Below are 21563 nucleotides of genomic sequence, written 5' to 3' on the forward strand. Positions count from 1 at the left end.
CTTTTGCCTTCACACACACTGCCCCGTACACGCTAACGATCTCGGCCTGCTGCCTTCACGGACACTCAAATCAAAAACAATTCCTCGCACTCAGTTTGCCAATTCCGTTAGAAATAATGTAAGCCCAACGCTCAGCCGGACGCCGAGCAGAAGAATGCTAGCCTAATAACGGCAATCGCCAATGCAAATGCTTCACCCAGAAACCGTTTGCTGACTTTGCAGCACCTAGATTGGTCACCACCAGTACACTTTAGCACCTTGCACTATGCTGCATATTTCACACGACTGCACCACCGTGATCGTACAAAACTGCGGAAGCTTTTTAATTTCCTTTCCCCTTTCTGAGTATGTTTGGGCACTGCATTCAATCTAAGTTTGTTCAATTCCACCGCGGTTGGTGCGTGATACCCAGGCCCGGGGCTTGACCCAAATCCGTTACATCTTCCTTCCTTGCAGCAGCAGCAGCATCATCACTGTACGATCCACTATCGGGTACGCGCTTCGATCACTTCCGTCCACCGCACGATTTTCATCGTCGTCGTTTCACCAGATACCAGTTTTCCTTTTTTGTGTGGCTTGCGTGCGAGTGTGTGTGTACACGTGTGTATGCGTCAGCCTAATCCGTGGAATGTTGAACGATCGCGGTCCGAATGTGAACTAACTGTTCGCGTTGAACGCCACCGCCGACGGACCCCGGCAGGTTTTCTGTGTATGTGTGTGTGTGTGTGTGTGCAAGAGCGGCCACCGTAAAATGAAGATCATAATAAAAAAGCAGCAAACCCCCTTTCCTTCCCTCAGGCCAGAAAATGGGAAAAAGAGCGCAATGCTTTCTGCCCCAAACGAGAAAGAAGTAGCGCCAAAGAGAGAGGGAGAGCGAGAGAGAGAGAGCGCGCGCGAGTCAGACAAATGTGTTTTTGCTCTCTTTGCTGCTGCGTTATGCTTTCGAAGCCTGTTTTAGGGGTTGTTGCAGCGACTACTTCGCGAACGTTTCCCTCCCCCGGACACTATTCCACCCCGAAGAAAACCCGAATGGAAAGTTATTGGACGGAGAGAACGTGCCAACCCGCGTAACGCTCTGCAACCTCCGCAATCTGCGTAAAAGCCTGTGCAAAATCTCACCCTAAACTCTCGACCACTCTCGGGCCTGGAGCTGGTGGTGCTGCGCGGTTCGGTGGTATGGTGTCGAAAAAGCTTAAACGGTGGGCAGATTAAAAACAAAAATCCAACCGCCCCCTCTCGCCAATCCGCAACGACTTTACAACACCTACGCAACGGCACCCTTCGCGCACGTGCGCAGTCGTTCGCGCTCGCACGCGTGGATGAGGGCGGCGGATTGTCTTATCTTGGTGACGTTATCCGTCACGCGAAGCGGGCGTCGTTGGAGTGTGCGCACGATATTCGATCTGTGAGACGGCGGCACGGGGAGGCTGACCCCACCGGAACTGTTCCGGCCAAGTGTGGTAGGATCACGCTTTCAGGCGTTCAATTTCTTTTGAAGCTTCGAGAAAGTACAGCACACACACATGCAGTCCTTCTGGTGTGGCATCTTTCCAGAGTTTGCAGACTTATAAGCTTTGGTCCGAAGTGATCGGTACAGTTGATACTTTTCCCCGACTTTTCCTAAAGACTGAAGTATGGGGGTTCGTTTCTTTCACCGCTCAAGTCTCTCGCCTCGTTTTTAATATCTCACAGTCTCATCTCTTTTCTTTGCTTTGCCGATGCGGAGTTTTCCATCAGTCTTTGGTGGTGCTCTTTTTCACAAGTTTCCTTCGATATCTACGTTCGCTTCTGCTTGCCCACTGACACAATCTTTTCCATCTTTGATTGAAGAGTGAGTTGGGATTGGAGTATTTTCTCTCTCTCTCTCTCTCTCTCTCTCTCTCTCGTTTTTTCAACTGTCTCTGTATCTTCAGTATCATCTTCCACCTGCTTGCTGGCGCCTAGATCTTTCGATGGCTGTCCAGTTTGTTGTGAGCATATGTGCAACTACTGCAAGAAGTAGGAATGATTGATCGTTTGTTTTTTTTTTTTTTGCTGGTTAACTGAACTATACCCGTTAATGTATGAAAAGCATGCTGAGGATTTATGTGGCCATGCCACTGATAGCAATGCATGCTGAAGCATCCGAAAAGAGGAAGGTATGATTATTATTTATTTGATGATGATGAATGGTTTTAGATATTCAATATACCTACTCTAAAATATGAAAGTTTTTTTAATTAAATTTACAGACAAAAAGAGGATACGTTTGATTAAAGTTAATAGATGGACTTTAAAATCTGGTATTATTGCAAGCTTAGAAATACGACGAATATTTTTTTTAACGATAATCCAGAAAAATGGCCATAGAATTATCGAGCAACACAGATTGCGCTGGCGAGTTACTAACGATAACAAATTGTCCATCGGATGGCTTCAGACGTCATTCGGTGGCTTTCCATAACATGTTTTTATTACAGCATTAACGCTGCATCGCGGCAAAAGTGTCCGCCTGGCTAGTTGGTTACGCATCGTGCAGGCGGTGACAACACATCCGGATGCAGATAATTGCCAACTTTCTCACTTTTACTGCGCTGCCCCATGCATCCCACAGCACATATCATCGATCGATTTCTTCACACGCCTCGCTTGGTTTTAAAAACCCTCTCCCCGCTCTCTGCTCCGGGGGTTTGTTTGGTTTGTCTTCACTTCGTCCTTGCCTTCATTTTCTGCGCGGACTGGAATAATTTTCAATGCGTCCGTTAATGAACTTCACGATCGCGTCAAGGTGAAACGAAGCCAATACATAACTTAATCGTCCACATGCATGGGAGTTGCACGATGGCTGCGATGATCCAGCGCGATCGACAACGCCACGCGACGAATGGCTCATTTGGAAGAAGGATGGGGAGAGCGAGAGTCTTTAAAGATGATAATTCCACATGTATGATATAATCCTTCGCGGTCGGATGGAATAATTCCGGGCGTAATAGGAGACTTAAGGCGTGCATGTGCATGCAACTGCGTGGCACAAACTGCACTCAACTGGTATTGTTCCATAATTATTTGGTTAGGACTGCATTTCACACGCGGCTGCATTCGAAAGTATAGCGGCGAGCAGGGTGAAAATGTGGCAAAATGTGCATACTAATGTGAGGTAATTAGCTCGCTTCGTGATGCCAGGATAAGGATTGTGCTTTATGACAGATGAATAATTGGAAACTGTTGAATGGTTTCGCTTTTGTTCAACAAATTAAAGACAATGAGTATTGAACGTATCGGCTGTGCATCATTATCAGATGGTTGATTATTTTGCCTTAGGAGAATGTAATATTATAGATAAGCTTTAAAAGTGCGTTGGAGAAAATTGAGAGGTCTATCAACTAATAGTCATTTGCATAATAACACCTCCGGGCGACATTAAATTAAACTAATGAGGAAAAATACCTCTCAGTAGTGAAAATAAATTTAGAGTTAGAATGGTTAGTAAATTATTTTTTTCTTTTACTCTACAAGTCACGAATACCTGCTGCATCGACGCTTAGCTTTAAAGGATTTTTTTTGTTCGGGAGGAACGGTCCAAAGTTTAAAATGATTTATCAAGATTCAATTCTTCAAAGAGCTACTCAAGTCTCAATTGATGTCATCTTCTTTGAATAAGTGGAGCGGACGGAAGAGTTTAATAACTCATCGATATTTAATCAACAAAACGGTTAGTGACATCACTAACCATACCAATTCACAGTGAATGAGTATGAGTTGCTACAAAGTGCTAAATCGCAAACTAATCCAAACAACTCTTCGTGATGATTTTATTCACTTCATACACCGCAAAGATATAATTCACTTAATTCAATAGTCTGCCGCATTATAAAACCAAAAAGCGATAACACTAAAGTAATTATATGGTAGTGGCAGAGCAAGAACGAATATTAGCCTTAGCTTTGAGCAAAAAAAAAAAAAGATTGTGTAGGATGTTGCACAAATATAAAACAATCCTTATATTGAAAATTACAGATATATCAGACTGTTGTACTAGGGTTAAAATAATAGGTATGAAAAACTTTTTAAAGAAAAAAATTAAATATAAATATAATGGGAAAGAAAGTAAAAACAGGTTTAATAAAAAATATAATGATTGTAGAATTGACGAATGTTATCAACTTGCAAGTGTAAAACATGTTTGTAAATATTCGATGCCAACGCTATTATCCTGTTACGTGCTTGCACGAGACTAGTTTCGCTCTTTTTTATTTTATTTTATACAGCAGTTTTGATGTTTTGAGGTTATGTAATATATAAAAAAATTAACTTACGCAATAAATAAAACATTCACATGCAATCACAAAGTTTACCTTACGAATTGTGTAAATAATACACAGCAACCCGATTCCGTGGGTCGTGACTTGTATGTATAAACAACAGAAGAGTCGTTCCAAACAAACCTTTTTTCCACTCTTTTCTGTCAGCAATAACCCCAAACGAAGCAAAAACATAAAATAAATTTATCAAGCCTTACCTGACGGTACTCGGCGAGGTACGACTGTACCATCACCTGGATCGCGTTCGCCTTCGACGCGTGCATCACCAGCCGGGCGCCAGTTTTCAGCGTCAGCTGCAGCGTGAGCGGCCGCGGCAACGTGGTAACACTCTGTATGTCATCGAACGGAATGGCGCGCTGAATCGAAAGGAACTCGGGCTCCTTGCTTGCCAGATACACGCCCATATGCGAGACGGCCAGCAGCGTGCCCTCCTGGATCGAGGGCGATCCGTTCATCACGAACAGACGCGCAAAGTACAGCGGCCAGCCTCGGGCCATATCGAGCACGTGGCGCTTGACGATGGCACGCACGTGCTGCTTCGCGGTGCTGTGCCCGTTTGCCGTGATGCCGTGGCTGCTGAGCAGATTGACCGCCAGCCGTTTCTCCTGCGGCGATATTCGCATGCACGGCGTGACCCCGAATACGTCGGCCGTGATCTGGTTGAACAGCAGATCGAGTGCGGCCGGTGCCGTCACCGTTTCACTCGGCCGGAACACCTCCTTGCGGACGCGCAGCGTCCAGGTGACGCGGTTGTACGTCAGACAGGCGGCCGCCGGCGCCTTCAGCGACGGGTTCATCTGCACCGGCAGGACGGGTGCGGGCGGATCAGCCATCGCCCCATCGTCCAGCTTCTCGCTGTACACCGAACCGTTCGTGGTGGCGGCCGACGATTTACGCTCCCGCTCCTGGACACTTTTCTGCACCATGTGCGTCTTGAAGGTGGCAATGCCCGAGCCCGGCGCGTTCGCGGAGTATTGTTTCTGCTGCTGCTGGTACTGATGCTGGTATTGCGACTGTTGTTGCTGCTGCTGCTGGTGTTGTTGGTGGTGTTGTTGGTGGTGCTGCTGCTGGTGGTGGTGCTGCTGCTGCTTGTCCTTCGTGTAGGACGACGGGTGGAACACTTTGTTGCTTTCCTTCTCGCGCTGCAGCTGGGTCAGCTCGTAGTTGCGCTCACGGGCCTCCCGCTCCTTGTCGCCACGATCGCGATCGCGCGGATCGCTCGATGTGGACGACGGACCTTCGACTTCCGAGCGATCCCAGACCGATTCGGAGAAGTTCTCCCGATCACGAGAACGTGATCTTGACCGGGATCGCTCGCGTTCGATAATCATTTCCTTCTTGAAACCTGCAAAAAAAAAAGATATCGGACTCAATTAATTACTTACATCAGATGGAAATACTATATACACAGACTTGAAGGTCGCGTTCGACCGAGTTTATCGCTCAACACTCCTTGCTAAGCCTCAGCGTATGAGATTAACACAAGCGGTATTGTCCTAACTCCTATTTATTAAACAGGAAATTCTTCGTAAAAATTAATCGCTATGAGTCTTTCGAAAGCATGGTCATTTAGATGTTAGGGACCACAAGCCAGGTATATTTCAAGAATGTCGTGATCATTATAGACAGAAAATTTTGTGACAAAGTGAGCGACAAAGAATAGGGTGCTAAAAAAAATGTCACCAAGCATGTGATTAGTCCAACAACTGTTTGAGTCTCACTTCCGATCATCTTGGTTGTGTACGTGAGTTGATTTGAGCTTCGTTTCAGTCATGAGTGTTGGTGACTGAAAGAGTGGCATTTGGCAGCACTGTTCACAGCCAGAAAAAATCATGATTATGCTTGCGCCGGCATTCAGTTAAGCTTGTCAGTCAGAGTATCGCGTTGGACTCAAGAATTCACATGTCGTGTTCAGCACACTTTGATTGTGTATCAGCAATGAGCATCGAGCTTCCACGGATATGTTCATTGTTTTCGTTTGTGAACATCTCGCGAGGCTCATGACATTATGCAGCACTTCTGATGATCATCAATTGAAAAATACGGTACATTTCCTAAATTCGTGAAAAACGTACTGTGAAATTCGACTGCAAGCTATGAGGCGCTTCACAAGGACGTCCGCCTGTTACGTTTGCATTAAAACAATTTTCATACTCACAAACTTTCTCTCGCATTATCAATCTATTCAGATTGTACGTTTTTAAACCTATGAGTTCCTGGAAAATTTTTGACACATCTATCATATACATCTATACATATCATATATATCTATATATTTTGACACAAATTTCGATCAACTCTAACCGTGATGACCAAAAAAGTAAGATAACTTTGTTTAGAAGCGTGCGCGATCAAACAACGGCACTCCGTAGCGTCCAAAACGAACTCCGTGCGGCAGTTTGTGGACGTCGTATAAGCCTGTTTCTCCATCTACAATATCTTGGCACTATTAGACAGCAATCAGAGCACCGAATGAAAATCCGCTACCGAATGGCCGACGACCCTGAGCAACTTGAGGTTCCAAAGGAAGCTGAAATTGAAGTCCGAGAGACAAGTGGCAACATCGCGGCGTTAGTTTGGCCGCGAGGTCGGTGCAACCCGCCAAACAGTGAAATCAGATATGATCGCCAAACATATCAGGAAGTAAAAATCGGGTCCACAGGCTTCTTAGCGGCATGCAGTGACGCTAAACTCGATGCATTTTAGGTGAATTTCGACTGAACTTCCATAAGACACCCCAGTACGCGAACCGGTCCAAAATCCCCGAGCTGCGTTCCATCCAAAATTTCTGGACCAACATGTCAAACATACGGCCGGCGAATACTCTCAATCCGGCCCGAGAAGAACTTTGGTAGTTATTGGAATGAAGCAGAAATAAATTGTAAATTATAAGATAAGAAAAACGGGTATATTAATGTTTATCCACTGAGGAAGAAGGTTTCAACATTCGGTTTTAATAGTTCGATTAAGTTCGAAGAGTGAAGTAAGTTGTACATAGACACTTGTTTGGGAAGGTATCCGTGAAGATGGCATGTAGAAAGTGTTTCAGTAGTTGTTTCCTGAGAGCACTCTAAAGTCAGACTACCAATATTTTCGCGAATTTTCTGACTTTGGGGCTTTCTGGACAGTTCGAAAGCCATTAATTGGAAGACCACTTTCTTCACTTCATTGATGAGGATATTCTTTAGCTATGCTGCTACAAAAATCAGGTCGATATATTTAAAAAACATGAAAAACCAAGCCCTCAAAAAAGGTAAGAACTGTATGAGGTCAACTGTATGTTGGTAGTCGACTCCTTTCGTCAACAAAATGGCCGAGTATCTAGCCAATATTTGACGATGTAGTGATACATTTTGAAGTATAGTTATTAGTTATTACCATTGTCAAAATGCAGCATTTGTACTTCATGTGTCATTGTGTGAAGGCAATATACGAAGTTTAAAGAAATGTCCAGGTAGCCTTAAAGATAGCAAATATCTGGAAAAATTGAATATGAATTATAAAATTTCCGAGTATGCACGACCGCCACTGAAGTAAAGAATGAATAAGTTCATGAATTTCATGAACTGTTTATTGGAGGCTACGAAAAAAAAAATGTAAATAAGATTCTAGGTCCAAGAATAAGTCCTTAATGATTTTTGCCGATTGAAAGCACCCCCACCACCGCCTAATTGCGGCTCGCGAAAATATTTTGAACCGTAATCCAGCCCGCGACCCAAAACGAGTTTGCATCACTGCTCTACACCAACAAATTTGTCGCGAAAACTGGAGAGGAAGAGGTAGATCTTCACAACATGCCTCCACGCATGTCTCAGTTCGCCACGGCGAAAATTCCGGATAGCTCACGAAAGGCTGCTCGCATGGTCGTAGATTTATTTTTGCAAGAAAGCTTAAATAATTACCTTGCTCGTGGAAAGAAATGATCTCTCTTAGTTTTGTTTTGCCTACTACCGGCTGATTTTTTTAATGCAAACGTTATATTGCGTAACGTGCAAGAATTCATATTTGACAGGATGAGCAAAGACCATAAAATGCTAGGTTTCGTTAACCGTCACTCAACTACCACAATTGATCGTCAATGGCTAAAGTCCCTTGAGCTTGTGTCATTAAAGAAAATATCCTCGCTTGTTAGAAAACAAAAAAAAACCCTGGAGCTATGCTCCGTATCACATATAGTGCTTAATGTCGGGAATATAATCATTAAAATATCGACGCAGGATTGGCCTACGTATATTTATGGCAAAACTGTTTTCGGATACTATTGACCCCTCCAGATTTGCTGACCAGACTTAGTATCAATTTACCAACTAGGACTAAGATGTCTTAGTATCTTAAATTCTTAGGTATTGACTTTAAAAGGCGACAGTGTAGCTCTAATGAACATTTGTCGTCGATGTTTTTTAAAGTTTCAACCTGGTCTACTAGTAATTTGATTTCAATCGCGCCATTGATTCTTTGAAAATCACTTACTAGCTCTTTTTAATCATCGTGACGCCACCACTTGATTGGTGAAAACAGTTCATAAAGCTGTAATAAGTGTTAAATATGTTCTTTTGTCGGAAATGAGTGAATGCTTACTTGTTTCGTAGACCAGATCCAGCTTGGCTGCCTCGGCACGACCCCACGAGTCCATGAAGCTATCCTTGGCACCGAACGTGTCCCGCTCCTGGCGCTGCACAAACGACGGAATCTCCGACTGGTTCTGCTGGTGCGCGTTCTGGGCGGCCATCATGTTGCCGTGGATCGGTGGTGGCGGAGCCGGTGGAGTAGACGTCGGCGGTCTGATCGGTGGTGGCGGTGCCGGCCCGGGTGGTGCTGGTGGCAAAACCTAAAATCAACCAAACAGGATCAGCACTTTCAGCTCTTCCTGAGTGCGCGCAACCGCACAACCACACTTACCGTGGGCCAGGCCGTTGCTGGGGCACCCTTTTTGCTTGCCTCCATCCGCTGCACCTGCGTCTTGACCGACGGCACCGCATCGCCACCGGGCGACTTGGCACCACCGGGCGGGTTCATGCCGCCGAGCTGCTGCTCCAGCATCATGCGCCGCGTGTCCTCCAGCTTGGCCGGCGTGCGCTCGGGCCGGTCCGATTTGGCACTGGACGAGCGGACCGAGTGGCCCGCGGTCACCTGCTCCAGCCGCTGGCGCATCTCGTTGCTCAGCTTCAGCTTGCCGACACTGTTCGGGGCGGGGCGATCGGCCCCGATGTCGAAGCTGCGCTTGGCCGTCCGTGCCGCACCGCCCGGCTGTTGGCCGCCGCCTCCCGCACCCTTGCCGCCCGCATCGGCCTCGCGTGCCGCCTGCTCCTGCAGCTTCTGGTCGATCTCGAACTCCTCCCACTCGACCCCGTTCGGGGAGCCGATCGGGGAGTCGAGGTTGCTGCTGCTGTGCTGCGACTGCGGCGTCGTTTTGCGATTGCTCTGGCGCGTCATCTTGAACTGGATGAACGTTTCCTCCGTTTCGGTGCTGGCGGTGACGCCTTGCGGCGGTGGCCAGCGCCATTTGCCGATGCGCACGGTTTTCGCCCGCCCGTACGGATCGAGGAAGGGGCGCACCTCGAACGGATCTTTCAGCTCGAGCGGTGGTGGGAGCGGTGGCGGTGGTGGCGGTGGTATCAGATTGGACGAGGACGAGTCTTTGCGGTTTCGCAGCATGTCCGAGAAGGAGGTGGATGTGGCGGGCGGACCGATCGGGCGGTCGATCGAATCGTTGCGGCCGCCGGCCTTGGCGCTCATCTTGCGAATGGGCGAATGTTGCACAGAGGTGGGCGAGCCGGTGGCGCCGCCATGCTTCGGCGAGGCGGCACCCGGGTTGGCCGGCGGCGAGGAGGAGGATGGGCCAGCCCCGTCCTGCTGCGTGAGCAGCGTCTGCAGGGCCTGGTTTTGCGCCATCAACTGCTGCTGGATCTGGATGTTTTGAGCCATCGCGGACTGGAGGAAGGCGCGCTGCATTTGCTGCTGGTAGGCGGTGCTGTCCACACCGGGCGGGATGGTAAACACCGGCATGACCACGTCCGGGCTGACCGAGCCCATCATGAGCAGCGATCCGGACGAGCTGACCGGCGGTGACAGCGGCGCAATCGGGTTCGGCGCGCTCGGCGTGAACCCGTTCGAGGTGGCATTCTTCGCCTGGTGGGTGGTGCCACCCTGCGTAGCGCTTGCCAGCACGGCCGACTGCTCCAGGTCGGTCAGCGAGCGGTCGGTACGGACAGTGGCGAGCAGCTCGCTCACAAACTGCGCTCCACCCCGGATGCTTGCCGCCAGGGAGCGAGCGTCGGACAGCTCGTCGAGCGATCCGTCCAGCACGGGGCTGAACAGATCGTCCAGAAATTGGTCGACGTCGGATGCCTGCGACGGCACTCGCACGCGTCGCACGTGACTCGCCAACGATGGTGCCTCACTCGTGTCCGACATGGCGGACGAGCGTACGCTAAACTCCGACTTCTCCGCGTACTTGAGCGAGTGTGAGCCGGACGAACGCTTGCCGGCGTACTGGGACTTGACGAAGCGCGGGTGCTGCTCCTTGAGCGGTGCGATCGTGTCCACCGAGCGGTACTTGTTGCCGATCCGGTTCTCGGCCAGCGTCAGCGTGAGCGAAGTTTCCGGCTCGTCCGCATCCGGTGCCAGCAGTGCGTCGTCCGCCTCGCCCGCCAGCAGATCGTCCAGCGAGCGCGACCGGCTCTTGTCCTCGTAGAAGGCACGCTCTTCCCGCAGCTTATGACGCGACAGCGATACATCGTGTGACGTCTTCCTGCCCGCGCTGGAGGGTTCCATGTGGTGGCGGGAGGCGGCACCACCACCGCCACCGTACTCGGCCGGCTCGTGCTTCTTCGTGCCGCTGCCGATCGCAACCGGTACGAGCTGTATCTCGTGCGAGCTGCGCTTCATCGACGGTGGCTCGGGCGGCGGCACCTGCGGCCGCTTGGGGCTGCTCGGCTCGGCCGCCGAGTCGTGCGTACCGGGGGCGGCACTCGGCGCACCACCCTTCCTGCCGCAGCGCAGTATATCGCTTCGCACGGCCGGGAAGGCGGGCGGTAGCTCCTTCTCCGCCACCAAATCGAGCACAAAGTCCAGCCCGCACGAGTCCGTCATCTGGTCCGACTCGTCGATCACCACCGTCCAGCCCAGGTTCGGTATGCCGAACGAGGAGATGGCAAGGGCGGCCGCCTCCTCGCACGTCGTCCACGAATCGACCGCCACCGTCTGCACACTGTTGTCGGGCAGGTTCAGTCCGAGCGCCGTGTCTGCCAGCCGAGACGAGGCGCGCCACTCGAGCCAGGCCGGCGGGAACAGCCGGCACGGGTTCGTCTGGCCGGCGTTAGCGTTCCGCAGCAACTTCTTCAAGATCTGCTCCTTCGTGTTCGGGGGCGCATTGTCCACGATGAACTTGATCAAGTACTTGCTGAACGCCGAGCCCGGCTGGAACGCGGACAGACAGTGGGACATCAGCGTCCACAGCTTCTCGGCCGCGGCCTCGTCCGCCCGGTACACCTGGTTGCAAATCTGCACGAGTATTTCGTCCCGCAGCCCGCGCGACGACAGCCCCTTGTGGACGATGTAGTCCGCCAGGATCTTCTCCCGATTCGCATCCATCGTCGCGTCCGTCGTCCAGCGGATGATCAGCTTGAAGATGGCGATCGCGTCCTTAAAGTCCTGGTCGCGGGCGGCTGCCCGCGACAGGAACGGCGCGCTGATGATGTCACGGCGCGGTGCCAGCTTGACCCCGTTACAGTACACCGAGCTGAACTTGCCGAACGCGAACTGATCCAGGTCGGGCGGAAGATCGGCCGCCGACGGAGGCCCGGGCACGGTTCCGACCACCTTCACCAGATTGCGATCGCTCTGCTGGCCGGACCAGTTCTCCGACTTGGAAAAGATGAACGCCAACTCGGCCGGAATGTCGAGCGGTACGGCGGAACCGCGCTCCACCTGCTCCTTGGCCAGCCGCTGGGCCGTCCGCTCCTTCTTGAGCCGTTCCGCCTCCCGGCGGCGCTTCAGTTCGTTCTTCAGCTTGGCGTACCGCTTGCGCTGCATGTGCCCCTTGTACAGGGCCTGATACTTGACCACGCCGTTCTTGATCGTGAGGTACCGGTTGCGGTCGCGGTACCCGCGCCAGTAGCGCTGGATCGTGACGGCACCGCGCACCTCGCGCTGCACCTTCTTGCGCGCCAGCATGCCGCGCACGGTGCGCTGGATCGTGACGGCCGCCAGCCGCAGCCGGTCGGCCCGGCTCGCCTCCAGCGTGCGGTGGAGGGCTTCGCGCAAGAATACGCGCGTTGCGCCCAGCTGGAAGTCGGGCCCCTCGGTCGTCGTGCCCGGCAGCTCGTCCAGCACGAAGCGGCACAGCTCCCGGTACGGGGTGCCCTTCGGCAGCGGCGTCCTCATCAGATGGCGGTACCGTTCGACAAAGTGCTGAAAGCGAAGGCGCACCGGATACCCGGACTGGCGGATTTTGATCGTGTCCAGCATGCCGAGATAGCGCAGCTGCTGCAGCACGCAGGGCATGTCCATGCGCAGGGCCTGCTTGTCGTTGTTCGGCTTGACGCAGCGCACGAACCAGGGGTTGCATTTGGCCATCGACTGCAGTAGCTGCTGCAGCGAGTCGGAGAAGCGCGCCGCCACCGTCGGTGTGCGCGGTTTCATCGTGACAAAGCGCCCGTTCGAGCCCTTGGGCAGCGTCTTGCCCACATCCCGCTGGGCGCGCAACTGCTTGGTCATCTCGCCGACCAGCGGCTCCGTGCTGGAGCTCAGCAGCTCGATCACGTCCATGCGCAGCGCGTCCCGGTTCTTCTCGAGAAACCCGTCCACGCAGTACCACACCTGGCCGGCGTAGTGCGTGATGCCGAACTCTTGCGCGCCGACCCGCGGCCTCGAGTACAGCTCGTTCAGCGCGTGGTTGTAGTGGCACTTCTCGAGAAAGCTGGAATCGTTCGCGCGCGGAAAGTTGGACTCGTCGTCCAGCAGGTGGAAGATGCCGACCGGCTTCTTCGCGAGCAGATGGATCACCGGCAGGTTGTCCTCCCACTCCAGGTTGGTCCATTCGAGTCGCTCGCGCGCGTACTCCGCCTGCTCCAACTTGAACACGTGCTTGTTAAAGTACAGCTGCAGGCTTTCGTTCGCGTAGTTGATGCACAGCTGCTCGAACGAATTCTCGGCCAAATCTTCGAACCCGAAGATGTCCAGAATCGACAGTCGTTGAGCGTCGTGCGTGCCACCCCGGTGCACGATCGAGTTGATCCGCAGCACAAGCCTGGGGAGTGAAGGGCAGAACGGATGGAAAATGTTACTAATGAACTACAACAAAAGCTCCAAATCTAGAGCAGGGGTCGGTAAGGTCCAAGCTTAGTTCATGTGACCCATCGAAACATTATTAACTTTCGTGGAAGTGAAATATAAGGATGTAAAGTGAACTATTTTGTCGTCTTTCTTCAGATTTCAACTTCAAAAAGAATGGTTCCTTTTAGATAAATATTGAAACAATTTGGATCATTTGGAGACTACATGCAATATTGCAACGCAAGTTTCTTCAGTTAATTAGTAATTAGTAGCAGAAAATATTGAATCAAGAAAGGCTTGTGAAAAGATTGAAATGTCTTGTTTTTCCGTTATAGTTTTAAAAACTAAAGAAAACCTCTTCGGGGTATTCTATAGATGTATGAAGCAGACCATTTTTTACTAGCAATGAAACAAGTGAAAACTACTTCTAGATTTGTGCTGCATCCTTGACAATAAATGTAAATGTTGATTTCAAGATGTTCATGACGATGTCTTCTTCTTCTATTTGGCGTAACATCCTAGGCGGACATGGCGGCCTATACAGACTTTCGAAACTTCAGTAACACAGCCGGTTAGTCAGTCCTGGACAATATATTTGCCGTGAAAATTAAAAAAAAACAAATCGAATCCTGTCTAGGTAACTAAAGTTGGTTGCTTTGGCCGGATTCAGACATCTATGAATGATTAGTTATAAATACCTCATGGCAGAGAAATACAGGGTTTTCGTAGCTAATCTATAATGTGTACAGCATTATTCATTAATATGTATTATTCAGGCATCATAATAAAATTTCAAATCTTTCACATAATTTTCAATACATTCAATTCAAAGAACTGCCAAACTCAGTCCAGCTTGTGATGTGTTGAAAATCATGCGAAAGACCTGAACAATGTTTGTGATGAAATTCAACATTTAACATCTGTTGAAAAACATCTCGCAAGCATTGAAAAATGTTGTAGACATTGGACTCTCTTGAAATTGGATTCACTCGGAAAAACCTATAAGCTTAGTATGGTGAAAGATAGAGACAATTGTTGGGATTCACTAGTGTCTTACAGGGGTTTCCGAGTCAATTTCCAACGTCTACGACATTTTTCATTGCAGGCAAGATGTTTTTCGACAGCAGTTAAATGTTGTATTTTTTCACAATCATGTTTCAATTATTCCACATGATTTTCAACAAGTTACAAGCTGGATGAAGATTTATAGTTATGTGTGATTTGTTGAAAATCATGTGTAAGAACTGAAATTTTATTATGATGCAAATACACCATTGGACAGCTGCTGAAAAACATCTAGGAGGCAAGAAATAATGATAAACACATTCGAAAATGACTTGGAAAACCCTGAAACCCTACAGGTGCGGGTCACACGGGATACAAGTAATTCCTTGGTTTTTGGTTGTTTTCAAACATTTTTGTATTATTTCCGAATATTTTTTGGAATTTGTCTTAGGATTTATTGAGCAATTTTTTAGATCTATTTGAAACATTTGAATTGATTTTGAAAGATTGTGATAACGATAAAAAAAATATAAATCGTGAAACGAGCACAAAACCAACCAAACAAGTGTGAGAGACAACCAAAAACAATAGGAAATCCTGTAATAAGGCCTGTGGCACAGAAAGGTGTATTTCAATTTGATTTCACATTCATGTCTATCAGCCATTTCAAATAGCGACATCACTCATTCGCATGTTTTAGTGTTACTGAAATAATAAATTTGAATAAAAATCCATTTCATAAGGTGAGAATTGAATTCTGAGAAATTTCAATCTGACATTATTTTTTAAGTATGCCAACCTATGATCTAGAAGCTATTTCACGGCCATCTACCGTTTAGGCGAGCAACAACCTGCCAGTATGTACGTACCAGTTAAACAGTCCCGAGTAGAGTGCCTTGGCCAGTGCGTCTCGGGCATCCAGCGCCTGATCGATGCCGAGCGGTGTGTAGAGCCGCTCCGAACGCGTCTCGGTGATGCGCGAGGTCAGCGACTTCAGGATGCCCTCCGATGGCAGCTGTAGCAAATGGGCCGCCCACTTGATTTCGGCGTCCGATCCGATCTCGACCCCTTCCTGTCCGTGTCGGAGCTGGCGCCGGTGGAAGTACACGTTACCGAGGTGCAGCACCGACGCCAGCACTTTCACGATACCCTCGCGCTCGCTCTCCGTGACACCGAGCACCTGCATCGCGCTCTGCAGCGAGGCCCAGTCCATCCGGCCCGGCGCACAGTCCGAACCGCCCTGGTTCAGGTAGAAGTACTTGTCCGCCTCCAGCAGGCCGTACTTCATGCGCTCCGGCTCGGCCAGCCCGCCAAGCAGCTCGTAGAACACGTGGTAGTTCCGCTCGCCGGCCGCCTGCGTGACGATGCGCGACTTCTCCAGCAGATACTGCGTGATCTTGGCACCGATGATCGCTCCGGACTTGAAGTACACCTCCAGGTACTTGCCGAACCGGGAGCTGTTGTCGTTGCGCACGGTGCGCGCATTACCGAACGCCTCGAGCAGTGGGGCGGCCTCCAGTATCTGCTCGGTGATGACGGTGGAGGCGGAACCGCCGCCCGGTACGACCGCCGCCAGGTACTGCATGACCAGCTTGGTCGATTCCGTCTTGCCCGAGCCGGACTCGCCCGAAATGACGACCACCTGGGGCGACGGGAGGGCCGCGTGTGCGGCCGACCCGATCGCAAACAGGTGCGGCGGCAGTGTGCCCAGCGGCCGGCCCGAGTACAGCTTGGCCATCTCGATGCCGTACGATTCGGGGAACATTTTGTACGGATTGATCGCGATCAGGATGCTGCCCGCGTTCGTGTAGATCAGCCCGTTGTCGTAGCGCAGCTTCAGATTCCACAGCAAGGACGCTTCGTGCAGGTCCTCCAGCTGGGTCATATCCTCTACGCCGGTCTTGCCCAGATCCTGCCGGGCGCGTATGTTTCCCTCATTCGGCCCGAGAGTGAACGTTTGCGGCTGAAAGCAAAAAAACGAAAACAAAACAAAAAACAAACGATCAACAACTTCATCGAGGTGGCACTTTGGCATGTCTTAAAAGTACAGGTTTCACACTTTATCACTTCATACATTCGGTGGTACGTCGTCCGGCAGCAGCTTGTTGCGTGGCGGTCTTCTGATTCTGGCCGGTTGCTGTCGCACGAAACTTTCTTTTCCCTCGCTGGGAGAAAGTTCACTGACCGTTTCCATGCGCCGCTGGCGGCGCTTGATTCGCTGCGGCAGCAGGGACAGCGACTGACTCGGCGAGGGTGTGCCGCCTCTTTGCCATGGTTCCAGATGGAAGCTAACCGTCCGCATCCAGAACCGTGCCGGTGCCGAAGCGGAACGGAATTCACTACCTAGATACGTGTTCCAGCCTAACCAACTGTTGTTACTGTGTTGGCTGGAAAATGACACGTGTGGCACACAACTTTGCACAAACTTCAGGAGTTTCCCAGCTCCACTCTAAGGTCAACTGCACGCGCGCACCAACGCTCACTCACTCACTTTTGCTTTCGTTCGTGATAATGTTTCCAGTGCAACTGTGCATCCTCGGGCCGCCAACGCCAGACCAACCAGAGAGATGTGCAATTGCAACAGAGTGCAACCTTGCCTGCAACCGTTTCGCTCTTGCACTCCCTTTGGGACACCCGTGCAGCCGATGGTGCAAAAGGAACATGCTCTTTTTCGTACCCGTATCAAAGAAAAACCCGAACACCCGCTCGATCGGGTGGAAAAGTTGCGCGCACGCATTTGAAACTAGTTTGACCAGCCGTAAACGCGAGTATGAGCGGTCGTCGGGTGCAGTTGCAATTTTCCTATTGCTGCGCGTGCAGTCGCAACAGAGCAAACGAGAAGCCACTCACACTATCACACACACACGAACACAACAATCTCTTGGAAGTGAGTTTGGAAAACGAGAAAAAACGGCTTTTTTGTAGTTGTTTTTGTGCAGTGTGTACGTAGGTGCGAACAGCATAATAGGCTCAAATTGATCGCAAATCTGCATTTTGCACTGCTGCCAACTTTACTTTTTCTTCTTCTTCTTAATCATCTTCTTGCAAGCCGCTCACTCAGTACGTGCGTGAGCCTTTTCCCTCGCCGCTCGCGTCAAACTTACATGGGTAATGATGCGCGCGTTTGGAAACTACCTACCTTGCCGTTGATAAGTGCCTGCACGATGATCATCTGAGCGGCACGATGCACTTCTTGGATCTCCCCCGGCAGCGGGTGGCCGAGGCCCGGATCGAACCACACCAGATCGCCCGTCGACCAATCCATGGTGACCGGTTGTACCTTTGATACCGTTGCTGTATGTTCGATGTCACTAGGTTAAACGAACCCTGCGTGAAGAAAGAGGTAAAATAGATGTTGTAAAAGTGTAGCAATAGAAGGTTTCGATTTTTTAGTTGATTGTGTAATGTAACTCTATTATCGATATCTTTTAACACCTAACCACTCACTCAACACATCAAGTAATGTGAAGTCAACTTAAATCTGGAGCATTGCTTATGAAATGATAAATAAAAGTTCAATATAGGGGCTTAGCGCAAACGTAGTCTTTTGTGCCCTACAACCCTTGCGTATGTGGCATAAGGGACAATTTTGAAATGTTGGAGCTAAAACCGTTTTGTATCTAGTAGAAAATATTTGTACATACAGTTTTGAAAGGTTTTATTTGTTATCAGAAATAAAATAAAAACACTATTACCTACATACATAATATTAATAGAGTTTTATTGTGGCTGAAGCACAGAAATAGAACATCCGAATAGTGTTAGATTTAAAATTTGATCATCATGAAATTTTTCTAGAATCTTGCCGAACATGCGAAGGACGAGATTGTTTGATATTTTTCAACGAAGCTGTAGATGAACAACGCAAGATTGCGCTGTCAATTATTTCAAAAACACTTTTATTCCGAAAATCAGTGTAACAATTGCATGATTCTTTATTCAAGTTACTTATTTGCAAAGTAATTTATTACTGGTTGTAGTTTTAGGTGGCCGCGTTTGTTTGCGTTTGTATTTGAATTTCTAAGGGTTTTGTAACATTTATCGATGTAGGGGAAGATTGGGAAAGATGGACAATGCGGATAAGATGGATATTTCTCGTAACTACATGAAAAAGGTAATTTTCGAATAATTCAACAATGCAGCATCTGAACTTAAAGTAAAACAACAAATTTGAAAACATTTTCGGCATTGTATATGCAAAATTGGTTAAATCTACGAACAAAACAAATTTTCAATCGTGCGCACCATTGTGGATCTAATTTGACTACTGCGGATCTTATGCTCGGTAACTTGCATTGTTTATATTTTTGGAATTTTTATCACATGAATGAGATGTTGTGTTAATATGCAAAAAAATCTGGCGAAAGAACGAGAATGAAAGCAATAAAAAAATTGTTCTTTGGTGGTTTATGAATCCTGACACCAAAGCAGGAAAGTCGGACACTATGTCGTAGGGAAAGATGGACATCGAATTTATTAATTTATTTAACTTTTTATATCAATTGATGATGAATCTATTTCATCAAATACCTGAAATAAGGTTATAAGGAAGATATTAATCATCCATCAACTAGAGAAAGTATTGAATTAAGCGACAAATGAAACACCGGTAAAATAACATTCATGCGTTATGCTATCACACGCTCCATGCTGATTAGGTACTTCACGGAACCCAATATCTTGTCACGACTTGGACAACATTAATCAACAAAAAGAAGAGGCATTGATATGACATCATTCAGGAATAGAGAAGAGATTCTATTGGATTACAAATATCAAAAAGTTAAATTTTCAATGGAAAAATTGCTTGACCTACTAACAAGTCCTTCAAACATGCTGGTATCGCGGACTTTCCACTGAGTAATTTCCTAAACTGAAGTTTTAAACTGTTGTTCTGTCAGCTGGAGCAACGTCAGCTGTTAGTGCCCAATATTTATAAAATGCATTAGATTCTGCATTCTACTTCTACCAGGACGTGGAAATCAATGGGATAAGTTAAAATATTATAAAACTCTTAAATTTACAACGTTTTCTACAGGTGTCCATCTCACTCTTTATGGTGTCCATCTTTCCCATATCAGGTGTCCGTCTTACCCGAACTTTTCAAAACTGCACGAAAAAATCATGTTTTAATTTTATGAAAAAACATAAAAATCGATAAAATCTTTAAAGTTTCAACACATTTGACGATAAAACATGAGTTTAAGATAATGTTTGCTCATTTTTATGGTCGTTGTATTTATAAATCTCTATAATTTTTCTAGTTTCTGTCTTTACCTACAATATCAATCGTTGAATAAGTAAACAAAACGTAGGTCTATGTGCGTTATGTGATCATGTAATTGTAAACAATATCGATTGGGCTAAGCATTCCTTTTGCGAATATACTAACTAAGCATAAAGCTATTAGTTGCTTTTTCATCCCTCAAAACTCTTACCTAACCTTATTTAGCCCTATTTGTGAGCTTAACAAACTGGATACATAAGTTTGTTCGTATCTTCATATTGGTAAAAATACCATGTAATTTTTTTTCTGGCACAAAAGCAAATAGTTAGTTTATACTAAGTGGAAAACGTGCGATAAGAATCGAAACTTGTAGAAGGCCTTGTGGGAGCATTCGCTTTCATGGATTTCTATCGGATCCATTTGACCTTTTAATTTCAGCAAATAAACATCAGTTTATCTTGAACGCACGACACATAATATTTCATAGGTGTATAGGTATGTGAATGAGTGGGCTTTTTTTCATTATCTCAAGACGGACATCTTCAATCTTTGTGATATACTAACGTATGTGTTCGTATGTGCTTCAAACGATTCAAATCAAATTTTTCACAGGCTTCAGATCAGGCAGAAATACTACAAACAACAAAGTTCCTAGTACCATAACTTCGAGAGGTCTCGTGGTAAAGTCGTTAGGTCTTATGACCTTAATAACGTGTTCGTAACGATCTCAAATCTCGAACGAAACGAGTCCGTCATACGAAGGACCGATTGTCGTGCTATGCTATTTTTGCTAAGCATTATAAAATAAGCCAACCAAGCCCATAGGCAGAGAAGTGAAATAAAATCTCATCAAAGAATAACAAAGTAAATGGCAACGAAATAACAGAGATATCTTTTTAAGCCTTGCATACAATAACTGCTAAAGGCAAAAATAAAAACAGATATGAAGCAGATATTTAGCTATTGATTTTCAAACTTGATCCAATGCAGAAAATAGTTGATCCATTTTCTAAACCTATGCAACGTTAAACTCATTGCAATCGAAAGCATGAACATGAAGATATATCTCAGCTACCGATGGAGTCACCAAACAAGCATTTATAGTTTATCACTGCTTATTTTTGGAATAGGAACAGTCAAGATAATACGTAAATACTCAGTAATTTGTAGTACAACATTTAAGAAAGGTATAATTACTACTACACGTTGAGAAGAAGAAGGCTTAGCAAATAACTTGCTTCACACTTGTCAGTTCATTAACCTTATCTACTTTTTCCTCTGTTTTGCATGCTATTTTTCCTCCAAGCCCATGGCGTGATATGCATATGTACAATCATAAACCACACGATGATCACAACTGTGACGCATGCAAATATTTGTTTGCCTGTTAGCTTTAATTGCTCTTTTAAAAAATCATGCACATCGTGCACATGCATTTACGAAAAATATCACGATAAACCTTTAAACAGATCCTCTAAACAGACAAAATACTTTCTTGCGCCCTTTAGTTAGGCAGCTAATTGATTGAAATATCAGCACTTTTTGTATGTATGCAACCACTGCAAAACGCTGCAGAACCGATGCTAATCGCGCATTCGCATGAATATGTGGCATAGGCATGATAAGCAGATGAGCCTGAAACCGCGTCTAGACGCGTCGAACAGCACACAACTGCCCGCGACCGGCTCTTCGCGCTAGCCAGATCGGCCCGCAGCCCGTTAATGAGGCCACTCAACTAGAGGCAAAGGGAAGGG

At 47.6% G+C, this 21563-nt stretch overlaps 1 protein-coding gene across 1 annotated transcript in view; it reads right to left on the reverse strand.

Annotated features, from left to right (window-relative positions):
* The window catches only part of LOC121591853 (unconventional myosin-XV), a 38138-nt gene that overhangs the window by 11118 nt on the left and 5457 nt on the right, over window positions 1-21563 (reverse strand). Inside the window, exons 2-6 of the mRNA XM_041912894.1 lie at window positions 17722-17909; window positions 15452-16545; window positions 9201-13551; window positions 8880-9129; window positions 4499-5646 (exon numbers count right to left, since the gene is read on the reverse strand). Coding sequence (XP_041768828.1) covers window positions 4499-5646; window positions 8880-9129; window positions 9201-13551; window positions 15452-16545; window positions 17722-17847 — 6969 coding nt within the window. The 5' untranslated portion in view covers window positions 17848-17909. The remainder of the gene's footprint in view (window positions 1-4498; window positions 5647-8879; window positions 9130-9200; window positions 13552-15451; window positions 16546-17721; window positions 17910-21563) is intronic.

Source organism: Anopheles merus, chromosome 2L, assembly GCF_017562075.2.
Source record: "Anopheles merus strain MAF chromosome 2L, AmerM5.1, whole genome shotgun sequence".
In the NCBI taxonomy this organism is placed as follows: Eukaryota; Metazoa; Arthropoda; class Insecta; order Diptera; family Culicidae; genus Anopheles; species Anopheles merus.